Consider the following 16,748-nt stretch of genomic DNA (forward strand, 5'->3'; position numbering starts at 1 on the left):
TAAAGGCAAAAGTAAGAACGGGGAGATTTTTAATCAGTAAGAGTCTCACACTCCCTCTCGCCTCACCCAAGGCGGGCAAAGTCACTTCATAATTTCCCCGCCTCAAAAAACAAGACTTAGGTTCCAAGAAACCTGACCTAGATCTCCAAACCTACCTTTTAAACCGACGACATCACCATTGTACAAGGCCTTACATCACATGAAGAGAACTTTGTAACTTGAATCATTAATTTCTTGCAGAAAGGCTTTTAACAAATTGTGGGCTAGAACAAAACGGCTGCTCGCTTTGTGGACGCGGACCGGCTACAATTACAAACCACTTTGGGTGTAATTAATTTATAATTGCAAAGCGCAATTTAAAGGTATTGTCGGTTGCCTTCTACCATACTTATAATATACATTTTTCTTGTGATGATAACATTTTTTCTTCTTTCTTTTTTGGTCGGTAAGTGATGGTTAACGAGGTTGTTTAGTAAAATGTATATGATTTGGTAATATGTGATTTCAGTTTCTGATTTTTTATGGAGTAAGTTTTTAAGGAATTTAAGGGTTGTTGGGGAATTGTGGATTGGGATGAGAGGTGATTGGGCCCCAGATAATCTCACTCACACAACGCAAGCGTTGCTACGCGTTGGTTTTCTGTGAGGCCGCCGTGGTATTACTCCATCCACTTCGTGCCGAAACTGGCTCTCCCGCACTTTGATACTTTGATTTTGAATATACAGATTTTGGAGTTACACTTGGTGTGATAGGATCATCCTCTTAAAGGGGTTTGTAAAATAACTAATAAAAATGCTTAACCTTCGGGAAGAAAAAGTGGGAAGAACAATCTTTGGGAAGAAAATGTTAGATACCTTACAAAGAAACAAGCGCTCAAGTATTCTCCAAAAAATTGGACCTGAAAGGACTTTGTTCTTCAACTTCTTGATAAATGAAACTTTTCAGGGTCGTTACAATTGATGGAATATCAAATTAGTACCAGAACCTTCTTCTTTTGTACTTCAGAAGTTTATCTAACTTATTAGGTTAAAGATCAAGGTCAAGAATAAGCACGGAATACAGAGATTTTTCTATTCCATGGTTACTAGCCTGTAATGAAGATACTTTGTGAAACCAAAGTAACTATTGTTAGTTAAAAAAACTTTGATGCATGTTCATTTGAGTATAAACCAGTCAGGTTGATAGAGCTTAAGTTCGATCTTTTAGTAGTAGTATGGTCTTTGACCTATATTATGTAGCTTTTTAAGGGAGGAAATCATCCAAATACTTTTCCTGCCTTGGATGAGGCGAGAGGTAGTGTTAGACTCTTACTGACTAAAAACCACCCCGTTCCTACTCCTGCTTTTCGAGCCGGACACTCGGTAAACCCGGATCAGCCGCAGCTACGGATCAGGTACTTGTATTATGTAGCTGGTATATTAAATAACTTATAATATATTCACGAAAAGTCGTAAATAATGTGATGCACAAAAGACAAAAGGTGCCATACACAAGAAGATTTCGTTCAAAGATTTAAACAAAAGTTTAAAAACTTGGCATTCATTTGTCGAAAACTTTCAACACGGCCACTTGGAATGCACAGTAAATTCGTTTCTAACGACGCCGACGTACAGTTAGCAGTGAAAGTTGCTGCATTAACAGTACGGGTACAATGCCAGATAAAGATAAATTAAAAACTTTTAGCAGGGTTGTAATTAAAAGTCGGTTTCAAGGGATTTAGTCGGATAATAAGAATCGTGTCGCGAAAACCAGGTTTGTTGACTACCTCGTTTGTTGTCGGGAAAGTGTAATTGTGTTTTTAATTTTTGGCCATTTACTGTAGTAGCATAGTTAGAAGTTCTCTTTGGCATAATGGAGGAAAACTCATCAGTAGCGCGACAATCGCCGCATGGTGTGGCGCAAAATGCTTCTTATTAATATGAGCCTCTAGTATTGTTTTGAAACTAGTCGAGTTCCTCGGCAAAAAGTTACGTGACTAAGCCGATAACGACTAAGACTAAGGACTAAAGGGGAGGCCTTTGTTCAGCAGTGGACGTCTCTCGGCTGATGATGATGATGATGAAGCCGATAGCATAAATATTAATTTAATATGTCTCACGAAAGTTGTAATAAAATTATAGAAGGAAACTCATATAGGTAAAAATGCAAAGAATAAAATGATATTTCGAAATTTTGATAAGAAATGCTTTACAAAGAAAAGCAAAACTAAGTACTTGTCTACTTACAAATACTTTAGCTATGTTCAATGAAAAGTTTCTGAAAAAAATATTTTGATAACACGACATACAATGACGAACTTTCAATAGCCTTCTTAACAGACGTATTACACAAACTTATACTTTCAGCATTTCAGCTGAAGTACTTGTAACTTTGTGAAAGACAAATAATAAGAAACCTTTAGTGTAATTATTAATTGGATTCTATCCAAAATGTTTTACTATACTAAAGGTGTTATTACTGTTATGTTGCTTCCAAGAACTGAAATACAATCTTGACAGCGATAGTGTAAACGTGTAAGTATATAGCGATTAAAGTAACCCCTCAGAGGTAATGCTACGCTTTGTTTCTTCATTACACGTAATGTTGTTTTTTATTATTTTACGGGGGAAAATCATCCAATGATTTCTACCGCCTTGGGTAAGGCGAAGGGGAGTGTCAGATTCTTATGGACTAAAAACCACTCCATTTCTATTCCTACATTTAGATTCAGAGCCCAGTAACCCGCTAGGTAGTCCGCAGCTCCTAGTCACGCAATGTTATAGTTAAAACACTAATCAACGTCGGGTTAAATTAAAAATAAATGCTAATTAAAATCCTATTTTTTTTCTAACTATTTCCGATACTATTTTGAATTTCATCATGATATTCGTTGTGTTGTCGTTGTGGCCCGATGGTTTAAGGCCTCGGCCTCGAATTTTGCGGGCAGCGGGGCGGCGGCGGCGGCGGCGCGGGAGCGGGGCGGCGGCGGCGGACCCGTTCTCGAAACTAGCGGGCAGATCGCGCGGCACTACAGCGGTGTAGTGTTGTGTTCGTGGTTGTGTTGTCGAGATATTTGTTTTTATTAGCGAACGAAATCTTTTTGATTCAAATTTATTCCTAACGCTCGACTTACTGTGGGCAAAAGAAGAAGACTTACTATAGGGCAAGGAAAATAAATGGCGAGTTTTATCGAAATTATGAAGAACAGAGACAAAATCCCGACAAATTCTATGACTACACTAGAATGAGTGTAGAAACTTTTGACTATATTCTTGAAACTATCAAGAGATATTTCAGTTTTTGCTTTAGTCTTCAATATTCAGTTCGTTTTTTATTTCTTCCCATAATTGGTTAATTTTTCTTCTATTTTTATGGTTCACATCTTTGCTGTTCCGTATGGGTGTCCTCTCAAAGATTGCCGAAATCATTTGCTCTTGCACGTCCGAGGACATTTTGATACGTCACAAAAAAAATGTAGGTACACAACACTATACTACAATGCAGACGCGCAACGCGGGCGGTCACCGCTTGACTGGAGTGCACCGCTCGTTGCCCGCTCCCGCGCCGCTGTTTTCGAAAACCGGTCCATTTGATTATACGTAAAAGATCCTGCCGCTGCCGCGCCGCCGCCGCCGCCGCCCCGCTGCCCGCAAAATTCGAGGCTGAGGCCTAAGACACCCGCTTTTCATGCATGAGAGTGCGACTTCGAAACTTATCAACGGCATGTGACTTTTTCCAAGTTATATGTACTTTCTAACATTATTTGGACACCATTCATAAACACCGAAGGAAAACATCGTGAGGAAACCTGGTCTTCAAATTTCTAATTATAACTTTAAAATCGCCAACCTGCAGTGAGCAAGCGTGGTGAATAATGCTCAAACGCGGCTTTGATCAACGGTGGCCACTTACAGGTGGTTGATATATGTATGTTTTCGTTAACAAGCTTAATACAATGCACAATGTATCAAATATGACAAAGGAAACTGATCTATCATATCACATTATATTATATCTAGATTGTGATAGATACAATTTCTAGGAATATTGACTTACCTAGCCAGCTCGTTATAAATACACAACTGAATCGAATCCACAAGGCCTCACATTGTAGTTCGTCGGTCAATGACATCTTGACAAGTTTCCAGGCAGAGAGTGACATATTGATTGACTAAAATGAAAATCTCTTGCAACTAGGTAGATTTGTATCTGAATTCTTCTAATAAAAAAAAATGCATTCGCATATAAAGTAGACTCTTTCATCTAAAGAAGTTTTTTTACGTGATAGCTAATGAATTCTTTAATATTTTTATTGTTACCAATCCACTAAGTTTAGTTACTGACTGCAAGGTTGGTGTGTCGGTGCATTGCCAGACGGAGCAACTCTTCGTGTGACTTTCAAATTGTTGTTTCGGGACTGGGTATCACGTATATTATGTCAACTTGTATGTTTGTAAACTCACCTACGATACAGGATAAAATCCTATTGCGTCGCAAAGTTTTTTTGAAAAAAATAGGTACTTTCGCAACGCCAATGACCTATGCGGTCTCCCCATCTCACAAAGTACTTCTTTACAATATGACACCAATACAAAAAGACTCCACAAAACTAAAATCATATAAAATAAATAAAAATCTACTCACCAAAAACCTCACAAGTAGTTCAATAGTGAACCACACGTTGCACACTAGCTCAATATAAAAGAATGCTGCATGTGGCTTCCCATTGTCATGCCACAACATCTCCAGGGACTCAGACCCGTTCTCTCTCAGTATGCTGTCGTGGTTGAAGACCCGAAGGTCAGGATGGGTCTTCAGGCAGAACGACAGGACAGATATGCAGATGAAGAAGACCGATATTGCTGATATCACCTGTGGGAGAGAGAAAAGAAATATTAGTGGTTTTTAGGGGTTGGTATTATAGGCAAAGGTGCACATTACGGCATGTAATTCCGCTATACAATGTACACCCACTTTTCACCATTTTAAGTCCCAAGTAATAGGGGCTGAGCCTATTGCCATTTAATATTGAGTAATATTGAGTAATTTTCGAAAAGAAAATCGAAAGCTCGAAAAAAAACGAAATAAAATAAATCGAACCTGAGACCTCTTGTACGACTAGCACTTGCGAACACTCGACCAACGAAGAAGTCTAGTTTCAGATCTAATTCTTTCAGTAAATTGTAAAATCTAATAATTTGTGACACTTCCACCAGAGATGTACCGTACTATGCTACGTTGCTGCAAAACCAATACTCCCCAATTTTTCTCGTCAGTATACGACCACTGGGTCATTAATTACTCGTACTGCCATTAAAAAAACATCCCATGGCGTATCATTTACATGGGAAACACAAAACCATTATCATTGCTCACAGTATAATCACAAAGAACATTAGATTTTGCGGTGTTTTTTAAAACCGCATTTACACACAAACCGGTGTAACATCGTCAATCATTGCTTTATTCTGTGGCAGACAGCGCGAGTTTCGACTGTCCAAGTTATAAGAGTTTCGACTGTCCCGCAGTATTACGATACCAAAAAGCCTATATGTTATTAATCTATGTCTTTGTCAAAGGACATCAACCATTTTGTATGGCGTTTGGGCTTGAACATGAACATGAAAATATTGTACTATTTTTTACTTTATTGAGCGGCTTACAATACAAAGAAAACGTATAGATAAGAAACTTTGTATCAAATTAATAATTAAACATAATATATGAAAAAAATTCAACACTTTAAAATAAATCGTTTATTTGTGAAACTATTCATTTTCATAATGTTAACAAAACATTTTCTAGAAACTGAGCTGGTGGAGTTACATTTTCACGCCTTGCCCAACTTAAATACCATATCACAGACATGGTATGAGCGCAGCAACCACTTACACTTACTTACTTAATGACTTACCACTTGTGGTGCGATCCATTGCAGTATAACTCGCTGCACTTCCACAAGATTAACATTGCTTCTTCTCCTGTGAGTGATTTCAGTTCCACAATTGACACAATATATAGATTCAGTAGGCAAAATCGGAAAGTCCAAGTTTACGGGGTCGTCGTCATGTAAAACGGCTTCGTTGCCAGGGTTAACGTTTGAGCGGGTACTGAGTCTAAGAGTGAGCCGGGGTCATCGGATAGAAAATCACCAGAATCCATTTTGAATAGCACACTCGTCAAAAATAGCCAATATCGAAATAATATTCACAATATAATACGAAAAAGAACTGTCACAAAACCGTTGTCAGTGTCACCAATAATAACAATAATCAATTACAAAACTGTTTTTATTCTTATTTAATATTATTTATATTTACACTCCCGAATAGAAATCAAAATTCATTAAATATTATTATTAAATTATTTGTGAACTTCTTTTTTCTCAATACAGCTGTTCAAAACTCTAGCCCATTTTGGTTGATGTCCTTTCATTCAAATCCATTCAGTAGTTTTTGCGTAAAAGACGCACACATCAAAACAATAGTAACAGAATATTTATACACTTTATTGTAATGCGATTTATTACAGACAACCTTTGAATGGAGCCAGTAATCAGGAGTCGGGAAAAACAGGGTCGTCAAGTGTACAATAATATAATACTTAGTACATACATATAGGTACTACCTCCAAATACGAAAATACCAAAGTCCTGGGTTGGACGCAAAGACTTATTAAGCTATTATTAAGATTTTCGATAAAAATAATAGCAGTCCCAATAACATTGACTCATAATAAGACAAATACACAATAACTGTTAATTAATTTAGTAACGACAACCTCAATAGTATCAAAAACAGTCCGAATTTGTGACGCCCGCTATCTCTTACAACTTGCACCAAACATAACACGTAATTTGTCACAATGCTGCGACGCATAAATATTTAGTGAGGATCGCGCCGGCGATCTAGTTCCGTTCACAGATATATTGTTCACACTTCAATTATTTTTTAAATATTCACAACATGAAAGTTCTCCGTAATATTCTGAGGGAAAATTTTATTTGACTCTGTAGTTTTTATTGATAGTAGGTTCACTGTACCCGGAGCTGCGGACTACCTAGCGGGTTTACCGGGGCTCCGGCTCGAAATGCAGGAGTAGCAACAGTGTGGTTTTTAGTCAGTAAGAGTCTGATACTCCCTCTCGCTTCGCCCAAGGTGGGAGAAGTAATTGGATGCTTTTCCCTCCTAAAAAAAGGTGCACTATGATATCCGGATCTAGTTTCTAGACCGGGTCTAAATCCCGCAATTGAACTCTTTGTGAGATCCACAAATTGTTGTTTCTGGTTTGGATGCCTTATGTATGTGAACTTGTATGTTTGTAAACTTATGTTTACAACACACAACACACTATTTATACAAACATATATAACTGTTATCAGTTATTACGAATACTAATACGAAATTCTTTATATATTATTACCCATACAGATTAAAGTCCACTTAAATAAGAAGAAACACATAAACCCAACAAATACTATAAATAATTCATACCATTTTTACATCTAGCTAGTTACCACAGATTTTCTGAGGACAGAATACAAGACTAACAGAACTGAAGTTGGATTAAAACAAAACAAACATGGATGACACTGGACAGTTCAAATAAGACATTTTGATATCTCTTCCAGGTATACATGGTGACTCATCAAACTATACAAAACCAGTTTATCATGATCTCGCTTTCTAAAATCGTTCTACACATTCGACGGTCAGCTTATACTGGTTTAATAGCTTGTCAAGCTTATAATTTGCCAGTATATCATGGCCTCGCTTTGTATGATCTATCCACACATTCAACGGTCAGTTTATACTGGTTTATCATAGCTTTATGTCTAGCCGCATGTACTAGAACCAACAGACGTAGGTATTTACCCACAATAATAATATGTCCGACTCTAGATTTGTGAAAGGAAGGAATTGTTTTGATAGAAAATATTAACTATTTTCTGGTTCTGGCGATATAACTAAAGATTATGTTAAGACTGTGAAAAGTCCTGGTCCGGAGCTGTGGACTACCTATCGGGTTTACCGGGGCTCCGGCTCGTCAAGCAGGAGTAGGATCGAGGTGGTTTTTAGTCAGTAAGAGTCTGACACTCCCTCTCGCCTCACCCGGGGCGGCAGAAGTCATTGGATAATTTTCCCCCCTTAAAAAAAATATTTCAAAGTTCGTTCTATTTTCTACATTACTTTATTTACGAGTTGACTTCACGTTTGGTGCAGTAGTGATATGTAATTGGGACTCCGGTAACCTCACTCACATAACGAAACACAACGTAAGCGTTCTTTCACGTCGGTTTTTTTTTTTTTTTTTATTTTTTTTTACAATTTAATGGGTCGACGTTTGGCCGCTATCTCACCTGATGGTAAGAAGTATGGTTAGAAGTTTTCTGTGAAACCGAAGTAATACTACGGTTGAGCCGGCTCATTCGTGGCGAAGCATAGATCTCCCTCACTTGAATCCTAGAATGGCCAGAATATTGTAAATAAGTACTTTATTTTCTGCTGGAGTTGTAAATATAATTAACTAGCTACTTCCGCGCGGTTTCACCCGCTTTGCTAAGTACCTAAAGTATTAATCGTAGCGTGATGTTTTAGCCTATAATCTTCCTCGATAAATGAGCTACCCAACACAAAAAGAATTATGCAAATCGCAACAGTAGTTCCGGAGATTACCGCGTTCAAACAAAGAAACAAACTCTTCAGCTTTATAATATTAGTATAGATTACCAAATCAAAAAATACTACTACAAATGAAACTACTACTCATTAAACATGCTGCATTGAAATAACATGGATTGATGAACATACGATACATTATTCTAATTAATTTCACCGAATTCACTAATACATTTGACGTACCAAATAAACTAGAGAAATAGTAAATTAGTTCGCATTGAAATGGATAATCTATGTATTTTGGTTTAATGTTAGTAATATTGGGTTTAACCTAATTTAATAATATTCTATCTCTCAAAATTGTGTAGAACAATACAACAATGTTTGATTCTCAAATTGTTGTTTTGTGTCTGGGTGTGATCTGTATATAGAATTAGAAAATAGAAAATCTTAAACACACGATAGAAAATCTACGTTTAATAAAAACAAACCTATCTTACTGTAAGACAAAATATCTTTTTTATGATATAAACCGGTAAACAAACAGACAAATCACCTGATGGTAAGAAATCGCCGCGAGTTACAAGTGGATTGACAGCATGTTGGGGTTACGAATTAAAAGGTTGTTGGGAAATCGGGGACTAAGAAGATTGGGAAGAGGTCAACATTTTAACACCTACATTTTGTCTAAAACTACATCAAAGTCAAAATCATTTATTTCATTTAGACAGAGGAAGGCACTTAAGAAAGTCAAACAAATGATTAAAAGTTTCATCAAACTATGCTTAACTTACACTCACATCATCTCAACTGTGTATATACTACACCATACAAGAATACTATAGGAAGATCCATCACCCCACACGCATAATACTGTCAAGTCTCCTTCAAATTAAAACTCGTAAGGACCACTTACGTAGGAACGAATGTTATGACACTTTTTTAATGAAAATGCTCCCTAATGGCAGCTCCGGCAACGGGTTTAGTGCTAAGACTGATATATTACAGCTTTGCGTTCTGCTACCAGCGTAGAATGACGCTTTCGTTTTGGTCTAACGATGAGATAATTCATACTTTTTCTCATTGGAAATTATGTTATAATAGTTGGAGAATAAGAGTTAATTTTGAGTTCAATATGTACATTTTATTTTATATCTCATAATAGCCCCTAACACTGTATTTAAAATGCCGTAGTCAAATTCATTAACTCACTACTATTTTCACTTAATTCTTACTGTAAATCTTTTAACCTCAAACATTTGTATTTACTTATTGTAATGATAATTGTCAACAAACAAAAACTATGATTAATGGAGGTTTTTACCACAAAAATACATTAAAACAAAAAATGTACCTTGGTTTACCATTTGTCACTAGTTACTTTTGTCCTACAAGTTCTTTGTGTTTATTTTTGTATATTAATTTAATACTATTTACATAATAGAATACAAATCGCTTACGAATACAAAAAATACTTTTTGAGATTTATATATAAAAAAAGTAGAAAATCATGATAAATATCTTAGCGCGTATTCAGAGACATTGAATGATTACTAAAACGGTTCTTTAGCAACATTTTTCCGAAAACAATTGCTAAAGACTGGATTAAGTAATCATTAAAATGACTCCGAGTACTACACTAACTATCACTCCCTAAGTCCACTTAGTCTTAATTTATCCGAACATAAGAACTCACTTAAGAATTCTTGCTAAACACCAATTTAATGGCAAAAAGCTAATGACTGTAGTAAATTAAATTAGTATTCTTGAATTTGTTGAAGAGACGATCAATCAAGAGCTTCGTTAGCTAAAACATAACCTAATTGGGGCACGTGACTCACAAAATGGCGGATCATGACGTAAAATTGAATTAATTAGTGATAAACTAATTAGAAGGCCTAGGAAATAAGGCTAAGTATTAATTAATCTTACATTTTTTTTTATATTATAAGTTAACTTAAGTGTGGGAGAGCCATGCTTCGGCACGAATGGGCCGGCTCCACCGGGAGTAATACCACGACCTCACCAAAAACCGAGGTGAAACAACGCTTGCGTTGTGTGAGTGAGGTAACTGAAGGCCCAATTCCTCCCTTCCCAATCTTCCCGATTCCCGATGCCTCAACAACCCTTAAATTCCCAACCCCCAAAAGGCCGGCAACGCCTCTGGTGTTTCAAGTGTCCATGGACGGCGGCAATTGTTTATATCAGGTGATACGAAAAATAAAAACATAACCGCCGAAAGAAAAAACGAAAACTGATGAAGGCATGAAGGCAAATCCTCCGCTAAGCATCGGTCACCATAGTCCGACGTGGTGATTAAAGTGTAATTTGATCGTTAGTTTGGTGGTTGCAATCCACTGCGAATTAAAGTTGCAAGAAAGCACTGGATGCAGGTTGCTTCCAACAAGCCTATGTTAACGATATAGGGTGGACGTCTGGTGACAACTTTGTAACACCCAAAGGTCGGCAACGCACTTGTAACTCCTCTGGTGTTTCGGTTGTCCATGGCCTTGCCGGCCTTGCTTGCTATCAGGTGATCAGACGGATCAGTAACTATAACATAAAAATAAGCCGAGTTTTCCTTCCTGAATCTATAACTCCAGAACGCATGACCCGATTTCCACAGTTCTGAATTCGTTGGAAAGGTCTCAGGTTTATAGCAAAGAAAATTTAGGAAAAATTTCAAGAGAATAGCAGAAAATCAAGGTGGAAAACCATAATTGGTATCAAAACGGAGTTCACTGGGATTACTAGTACACTACAAAAAAAAAATCATAATACAATATTTCAACTCAAAGAACAAATACATCTTTTGTCCTAAGTTTACCAAAAAAAAGTGAATCGTATGTCTCAAGTAATCCCTAGCTAACATAAGTGTCACTTCTTTAGCTACATGGGTGTGTAGAGGTCATTAATCAAGAGGTCTTGTTCCTGTCAGAGGAAACAGGGCTTTAAGGTAGGTATTAATAAAGCCCTCTCATCGCTAACATCAATCTTTGTTGGAGTGGTTCGTTTTTTTGAGATTTATCATATGGCAGAGCTCTGTTCTTCTTTCTCAACAGCTTTGGTAGATTGTGGTACCTATTATTTTTCTTAAGTTTTATTTTTGGCCTTATAGATTGTACGTTTTTTATGGTATAAGCCGGTAAACGAACATACGGATCACCTGTTGGTATGCAATCGCCGCCGCCCATGAACACCCAAAATACCAGAGGCGTTACAAGTGCGTTGCCTTTTGGGCGTTAGGAATTTAAGGGTTGTCGGGGAATCAGAGATTGGAAAGGGGATCATTAGGCCTCCGGCAACCTCACTCACACAACGAAACACAACGTTGTTTCATGTCGATTTTCTGTGAGGCCGTGGTATCACTCTGGTCCAGCCGGCCCATACGTGGCTTATAAGAAAATATTATTTACACGCAAGCAAAACTATTGCTAAGAACAAAATTTTATAAAGTGCTTAGAAAATAATACCTAGATACAAAGCCTCATTTACTATTAAATAAAACTGCTTCAATTAAATTAAATTACTTTGTCTGAAAGTAGTTTTCATTTAGGCACTTTATTGTGTGTGAAATCTTTATTTTCTTTGATTTAATTTATTAAAGAATTGAGTGTTACTTTAAAAACAAAATAAAATTAGACGAGTTTGCTGAAAGCAAAATTAGATTTTAGGGGCTTCATAAAAAAATATTGGCTAAGATTTTGTATTTGTAAACTAAATGCCTGTATGCTTACTTGTTAATTGAAAAGGTGTGCAAATTGGCTAAATTAGTTACAAGATTCATTTAACAAAAAAATTAAAAAGGAAAATCTCATTGTAGATGAGATCTGGAATTTTCAGTAAAACCTAGACATTATTTTTGTCTATAGAAGAACACTTTTGAAGGTTAGGGATTTAAAGGTTGTGGGGGAATCGGGGATTGGGAAGAATCACACAACGAAACACAACGCATTCGAGCCGAAGCATGGCTCTCCCACCCTTAAATAGATCAACAATCTATTAGTTATACAAATTAACATACATATCGCGCCCAAACCCGTAAACAACAATTTATGGATCATACAAATAGAGGTATTCCACATTGGGCACCTGTTTAAACGGCACCTGAGATATTCCACTTACAGCACCTAAAGGTGCCATTTCTGAAAAAATATATAATTTTAAATTTAATTCCATTCGTGCATAAGCATGGCCCTCCCCCACTTAAATAACTCAGTTATTAGTTCTAAACAAGCTTCATAATTTCAATTACAGCAGAGCTTTCAGTCTTTCGCTATACTACAAAATACACTCTAATTAATTACACTAGTACATGAAACTGAAAACTAAATAGCGCTGAAATTATTCTGAAACTAATATTTAGACAGAAGGGTTCTTGAACTTAGTTGTCGTGATAATTTAGTTCATTGTTTAATTTAATTACTTTTCAGATTTCATATTTGTTTATTTTATTTACTAGGTACTAGTGTTTTTATTTTACGTGAGATATATTTTTTATACCAGATATTCCCGCGCGCGGTGTCACCTGCTGCTCGGCTATTATTGATCGTAGCGTAATGTTTCTCTACAAATTTTCGAAAAAAACCCAGTAATACTTTGCCCAACCCGGTAATCGAACCCGAAACCCCTTGCAATCGGACTTGCGACCCCTCGTCAAACGGGGTAGTAAAAGATAATATACTTTAATAATATGAACATAAGTAACATACAATATGTAGATTAATCATCATCATCATCATCATCATCAGCCGAGAGACGTCCACTGCTGAACAAAGGCCTCCCCCTTGGTCCTCCACGTAGAACGACAAGCCGCCACCTGCATCCACTGGCTCCCCGCCACTCTGACGATGTCGTCGGTCCACCTAGTGGGAGGTCTGCCCACGCTGCGTCTTCCGGTCCGCGGTCGCCACTCAGTCACCTTCCTGGCCCAGCGGCCATCAGTCCTCCGAGCGACGTGGCCTGCCCATTGCCACTTCAGCCTGCATATTTTGAGAGCTATGTCTGTAACTCTTGTTCTTTGGCGAATTTCCATATTTCGGATTTTGTCGCGCAAAGATACTCCGAGCATAGCTCTCTCCATCGCGCGCTGGGCGACTCTGAGCCTTTCTAAAAGGCCAGCAGTTAGGGACCATGTCTCGGTACCGTACGTCATCACTGGCAACACACACTGGTTGTACATCCTGGTCTTCAGACACTGCGGGATTTTTGACGAGAAGACTTCATGCAACTTCCCAAATGCTGCCCATCCGAGTTGGATTCTTCGGGCGACCTCTTTCTCGAAGTTGGACCTACCTAGCTGGATGATCTGACCCAGGTATGTGTAGTGGTCTACAACTTCGAGTATATCGTTCCCAACGACAACCGGTATAGGTGCAACATGGACATTTGACATGATTTTCGTCTTGTCCATGTTCATTTTAAGGCCCACCTGTTGGGAAACGGTATTGAGGTCGCTGAGCATGGTGTTCAGCTCTTCCAGCGACTCTGCCATTACGACTATGTCATCGGCGAAACGGAGATGAGTGATGTATTCGCCATTAATGTTGATGCCGCGTCCGCTCCAGTCCAAGAGCTTAAAAACGTCCTCCAGTGCGTTCGTGAATAGTTTCGGAGATATAACGTCTCCCTGTCTCACGCCCTTCCGCAACTGGATTGGCCTCGTAGTCTCTTCCTGGAGTCGGATGCGCATGGTGGCGTTGTTATACAAACACTTCAAAACCTCGATGTATCTATAGTCGATGTGGCACCGCTGGAGAGACTGCAGCACCGCCCAGGTTTCGATTGAATCGAAGGCTTTCTCATAGTCCACAAACGCCAAGCATAGTGGCAAGTTATACTCCTCGGTCTTCTGTATAACCTGCCGCAGCGTATGAATGTGGTCTATGGTACTGAAACCTTTTCGGAATCCGGCTTGTTCGGGAGGCTGGAAGTCATCAAGCCTGCGTTCGAGACGGTTCGTGATGACCCTCGAAAACAGCTTATACACATGGCTCAGAAGTGAGATAGGTCTGTAGTTCTTTAGCAGACAGTTGTCGCCTTTTTTAAAGAACAGAACCACCACACTCCGTTGCCATGCTGCCGGCGTGGTTCCCTCGAGTATGACGGAATTGAATAGCTTCTGGAGGACTAAAAGTATCGGTTTTCCACCCGCTCGCAGAAGTTCCGACGTGATTCCGTCATCGCCCGGCGCCTTGTTGTTTTTAAGCTGTTTGAGAGCCATCCTAATCTCGTACAGGCTGATGTCTGGGATATCCTCAGTGTAGTGCCGCGTCAGTTTAGCTCTTGGGTCCCGTCAATAATGTAGATTAATAAGAAAGGCTAATTAACTGGAATTTCATATACATACATAGTATAATACCAGTGAAATAATCTTATATATTTGTATTCTCAATTTTCAAAATTATAAACTCTAGGTAACAACTTGAAAATGAAATTCATGAAACCAATAAACTATTTAAAACCAATTTTCTGAATAAAGCGAAACTTGGGTTAAGGGTTGGCACCTTACAATATTTTAGTTTAAATATAAGCAAGTCAAGGTTTTGGGTATTGTAATATTACGGCTATTATTCGGTAGGTTACTTGATATAATTATTGTTTTTTTTTTTAACCTTGCCCCACGCTAGGATTTTCTCCTGTGTCGTGGGTGCGTTTACACCCAGACCCGAAACAATAATTTGTGGATCACAGAAATACTTATAGATGCTTCGTACGGGAATCGAACCCAGGAGAAGGCAGTGGCAAATGACGGCACGGTTGGCGCGGTTGAGTTGGGTAGCTGGCAACGTGTCGCGAGGAGAAAAGCCCAGAACAAAGCAATGTTTAAAAATATATATATTATAAAGAAAATGGAGTAAGGAACGTTTAACTTAGCACGACTTTGTCAAGATTTCACGAGACTCTTTAGAGATAAACAAGCAGCTCCATCGAGACTTGGCTAGTTTGAATGTTTCTGATTGATTCCTTATAACAACGTCCTCTAGAAATATCAAATGAGTGAGACTTTGTACTTTAGATGGACAAGAAATAATTAAATGAAGTTTTAAAACACGTTACAATTTTAGTTCCATTCATTCATGGTTTTAGAAAGGAACAGAGATGTGAAATAAAAGAAGCTTTTTTTATTCGTCAATAGTTATAGAGAAAAAGAAAAAATAATAAGCTAAGATAGGATCATCATTTCTATAAAATGATTTTAAACTAGAAGTGGATCAAATCTACAGGGTGCGTCTAATTTCTACTAAAACTATGTTTTCTAAGCAATTTCTAAATGTGTTTGTGTTTAATACGGTAATATAATAAGCACCTTATATTTCTTGTCCATCTTTATATTCCCAGCAGCGTGAAACAAGTAGATTTGTTGAGAGTTAAATAAAACATTTTGTTGTAAAATAATCCTTATTACGATAGCGTGGAGTATATTATTGCTTAACACGTTCATGTTGACTGGGGCTAGCAAAGGATTTGCCTTCAGTGGTTTTCTATCCACCAAAAATATACATAGGTTTTCAGTATAAATAATTATTCTATATAATTTTATTATATGTATAGATAGTCTTTATCATTATAAGTGTGGGAGAGCCATGCTTTGGCACGAATGGGCCGGCTCTGCCGGAGTGATACCACGGCCTCACAGAAAAACGACGTGAAATAACGCTTGCGTTGTGTTTCGTCGTGTGAGTGAGGTTACCGGAAGCCCAATCACCCCATCGCCAATCTACACAATCCCCTATTCCCCAAATAACCCTTAAATTCCTAACCCTCAAAAGGCCGGCAACGCAATTGTACTTAACGCCTCTGGGGTTTCGGGTGTCTATGGGCGGCAACGGTTGCTTACCATCAGGTGATACGTCAGCTCGTTTACCGGCTTATACCATAAAAAATATTATTACTTAATAAATAATTTGTATTCTTTAACAAAAGCTTTGAAAACTAAAAATTTGGTAACTAGCGTTTTTGAAGTGCACTTAAAAAACTCTTAACAGAATATAATATTTAATATGTTCCAGTAGCAATGACAGAAACATTTTACCATAAAATCGAGAAAATATTCTTAGAAATGTGGTTTCGAATCGTGTACGTCGTTATTGGCAACAAGGTGGCCTGAAAACTCGAAACTCTCATGAAAATTTACCGAACGTAAATATA

At 37.8% G+C, this 16,748-nt stretch overlaps 2 protein-coding genes across 4 annotated transcripts in view; one reads left to right on the forward strand and one right to left on the reverse strand.

The window, feature by feature from the left end:
* The window catches only part of LOC118272073 (protein spaetzle 4), a 484,075-nt gene that overhangs the window by 451,874 nt on the left and 15,453 nt on the right, over positions 1-16,748 (forward strand). The gene's annotated exons all lie outside the window — the stretch shown is intronic.
* The window catches only part of LOC118271759 (potassium voltage-gated channel protein Shaw), a 255,565-nt gene that overhangs the window by 101,600 nt on the left and 137,217 nt on the right, over positions 1-16,748 (reverse strand). For 2 of the 3 annotated variants that reach the window (XM_050693717.1, XM_050693715.1), the window contains exons 5-6: positions 15,907-15,924; positions 4,624-4,851 (exon numbers count right to left, since the gene is read on the reverse strand). In XM_050693717.1, coding sequence (XP_050549674.1) covers positions 4,624-4,851; positions 15,907-15,924 — 246 coding nt within the window. The remainder of the gene's footprint in view (positions 1-4,623; positions 4,852-15,906; positions 15,925-16,748) is intronic. The other variant, XM_050693716.1, reaches the window with a different exon arrangement.

This window comes from Spodoptera frugiperda, chromosome 5 (genome assembly GCF_023101765.2).
Source record: "Spodoptera frugiperda isolate SF20-4 chromosome 5, AGI-APGP_CSIRO_Sfru_2.0, whole genome shotgun sequence".
Taxonomy (NCBI): Eukaryota; Metazoa; Arthropoda; class Insecta; order Lepidoptera; family Noctuidae; genus Spodoptera; species Spodoptera frugiperda.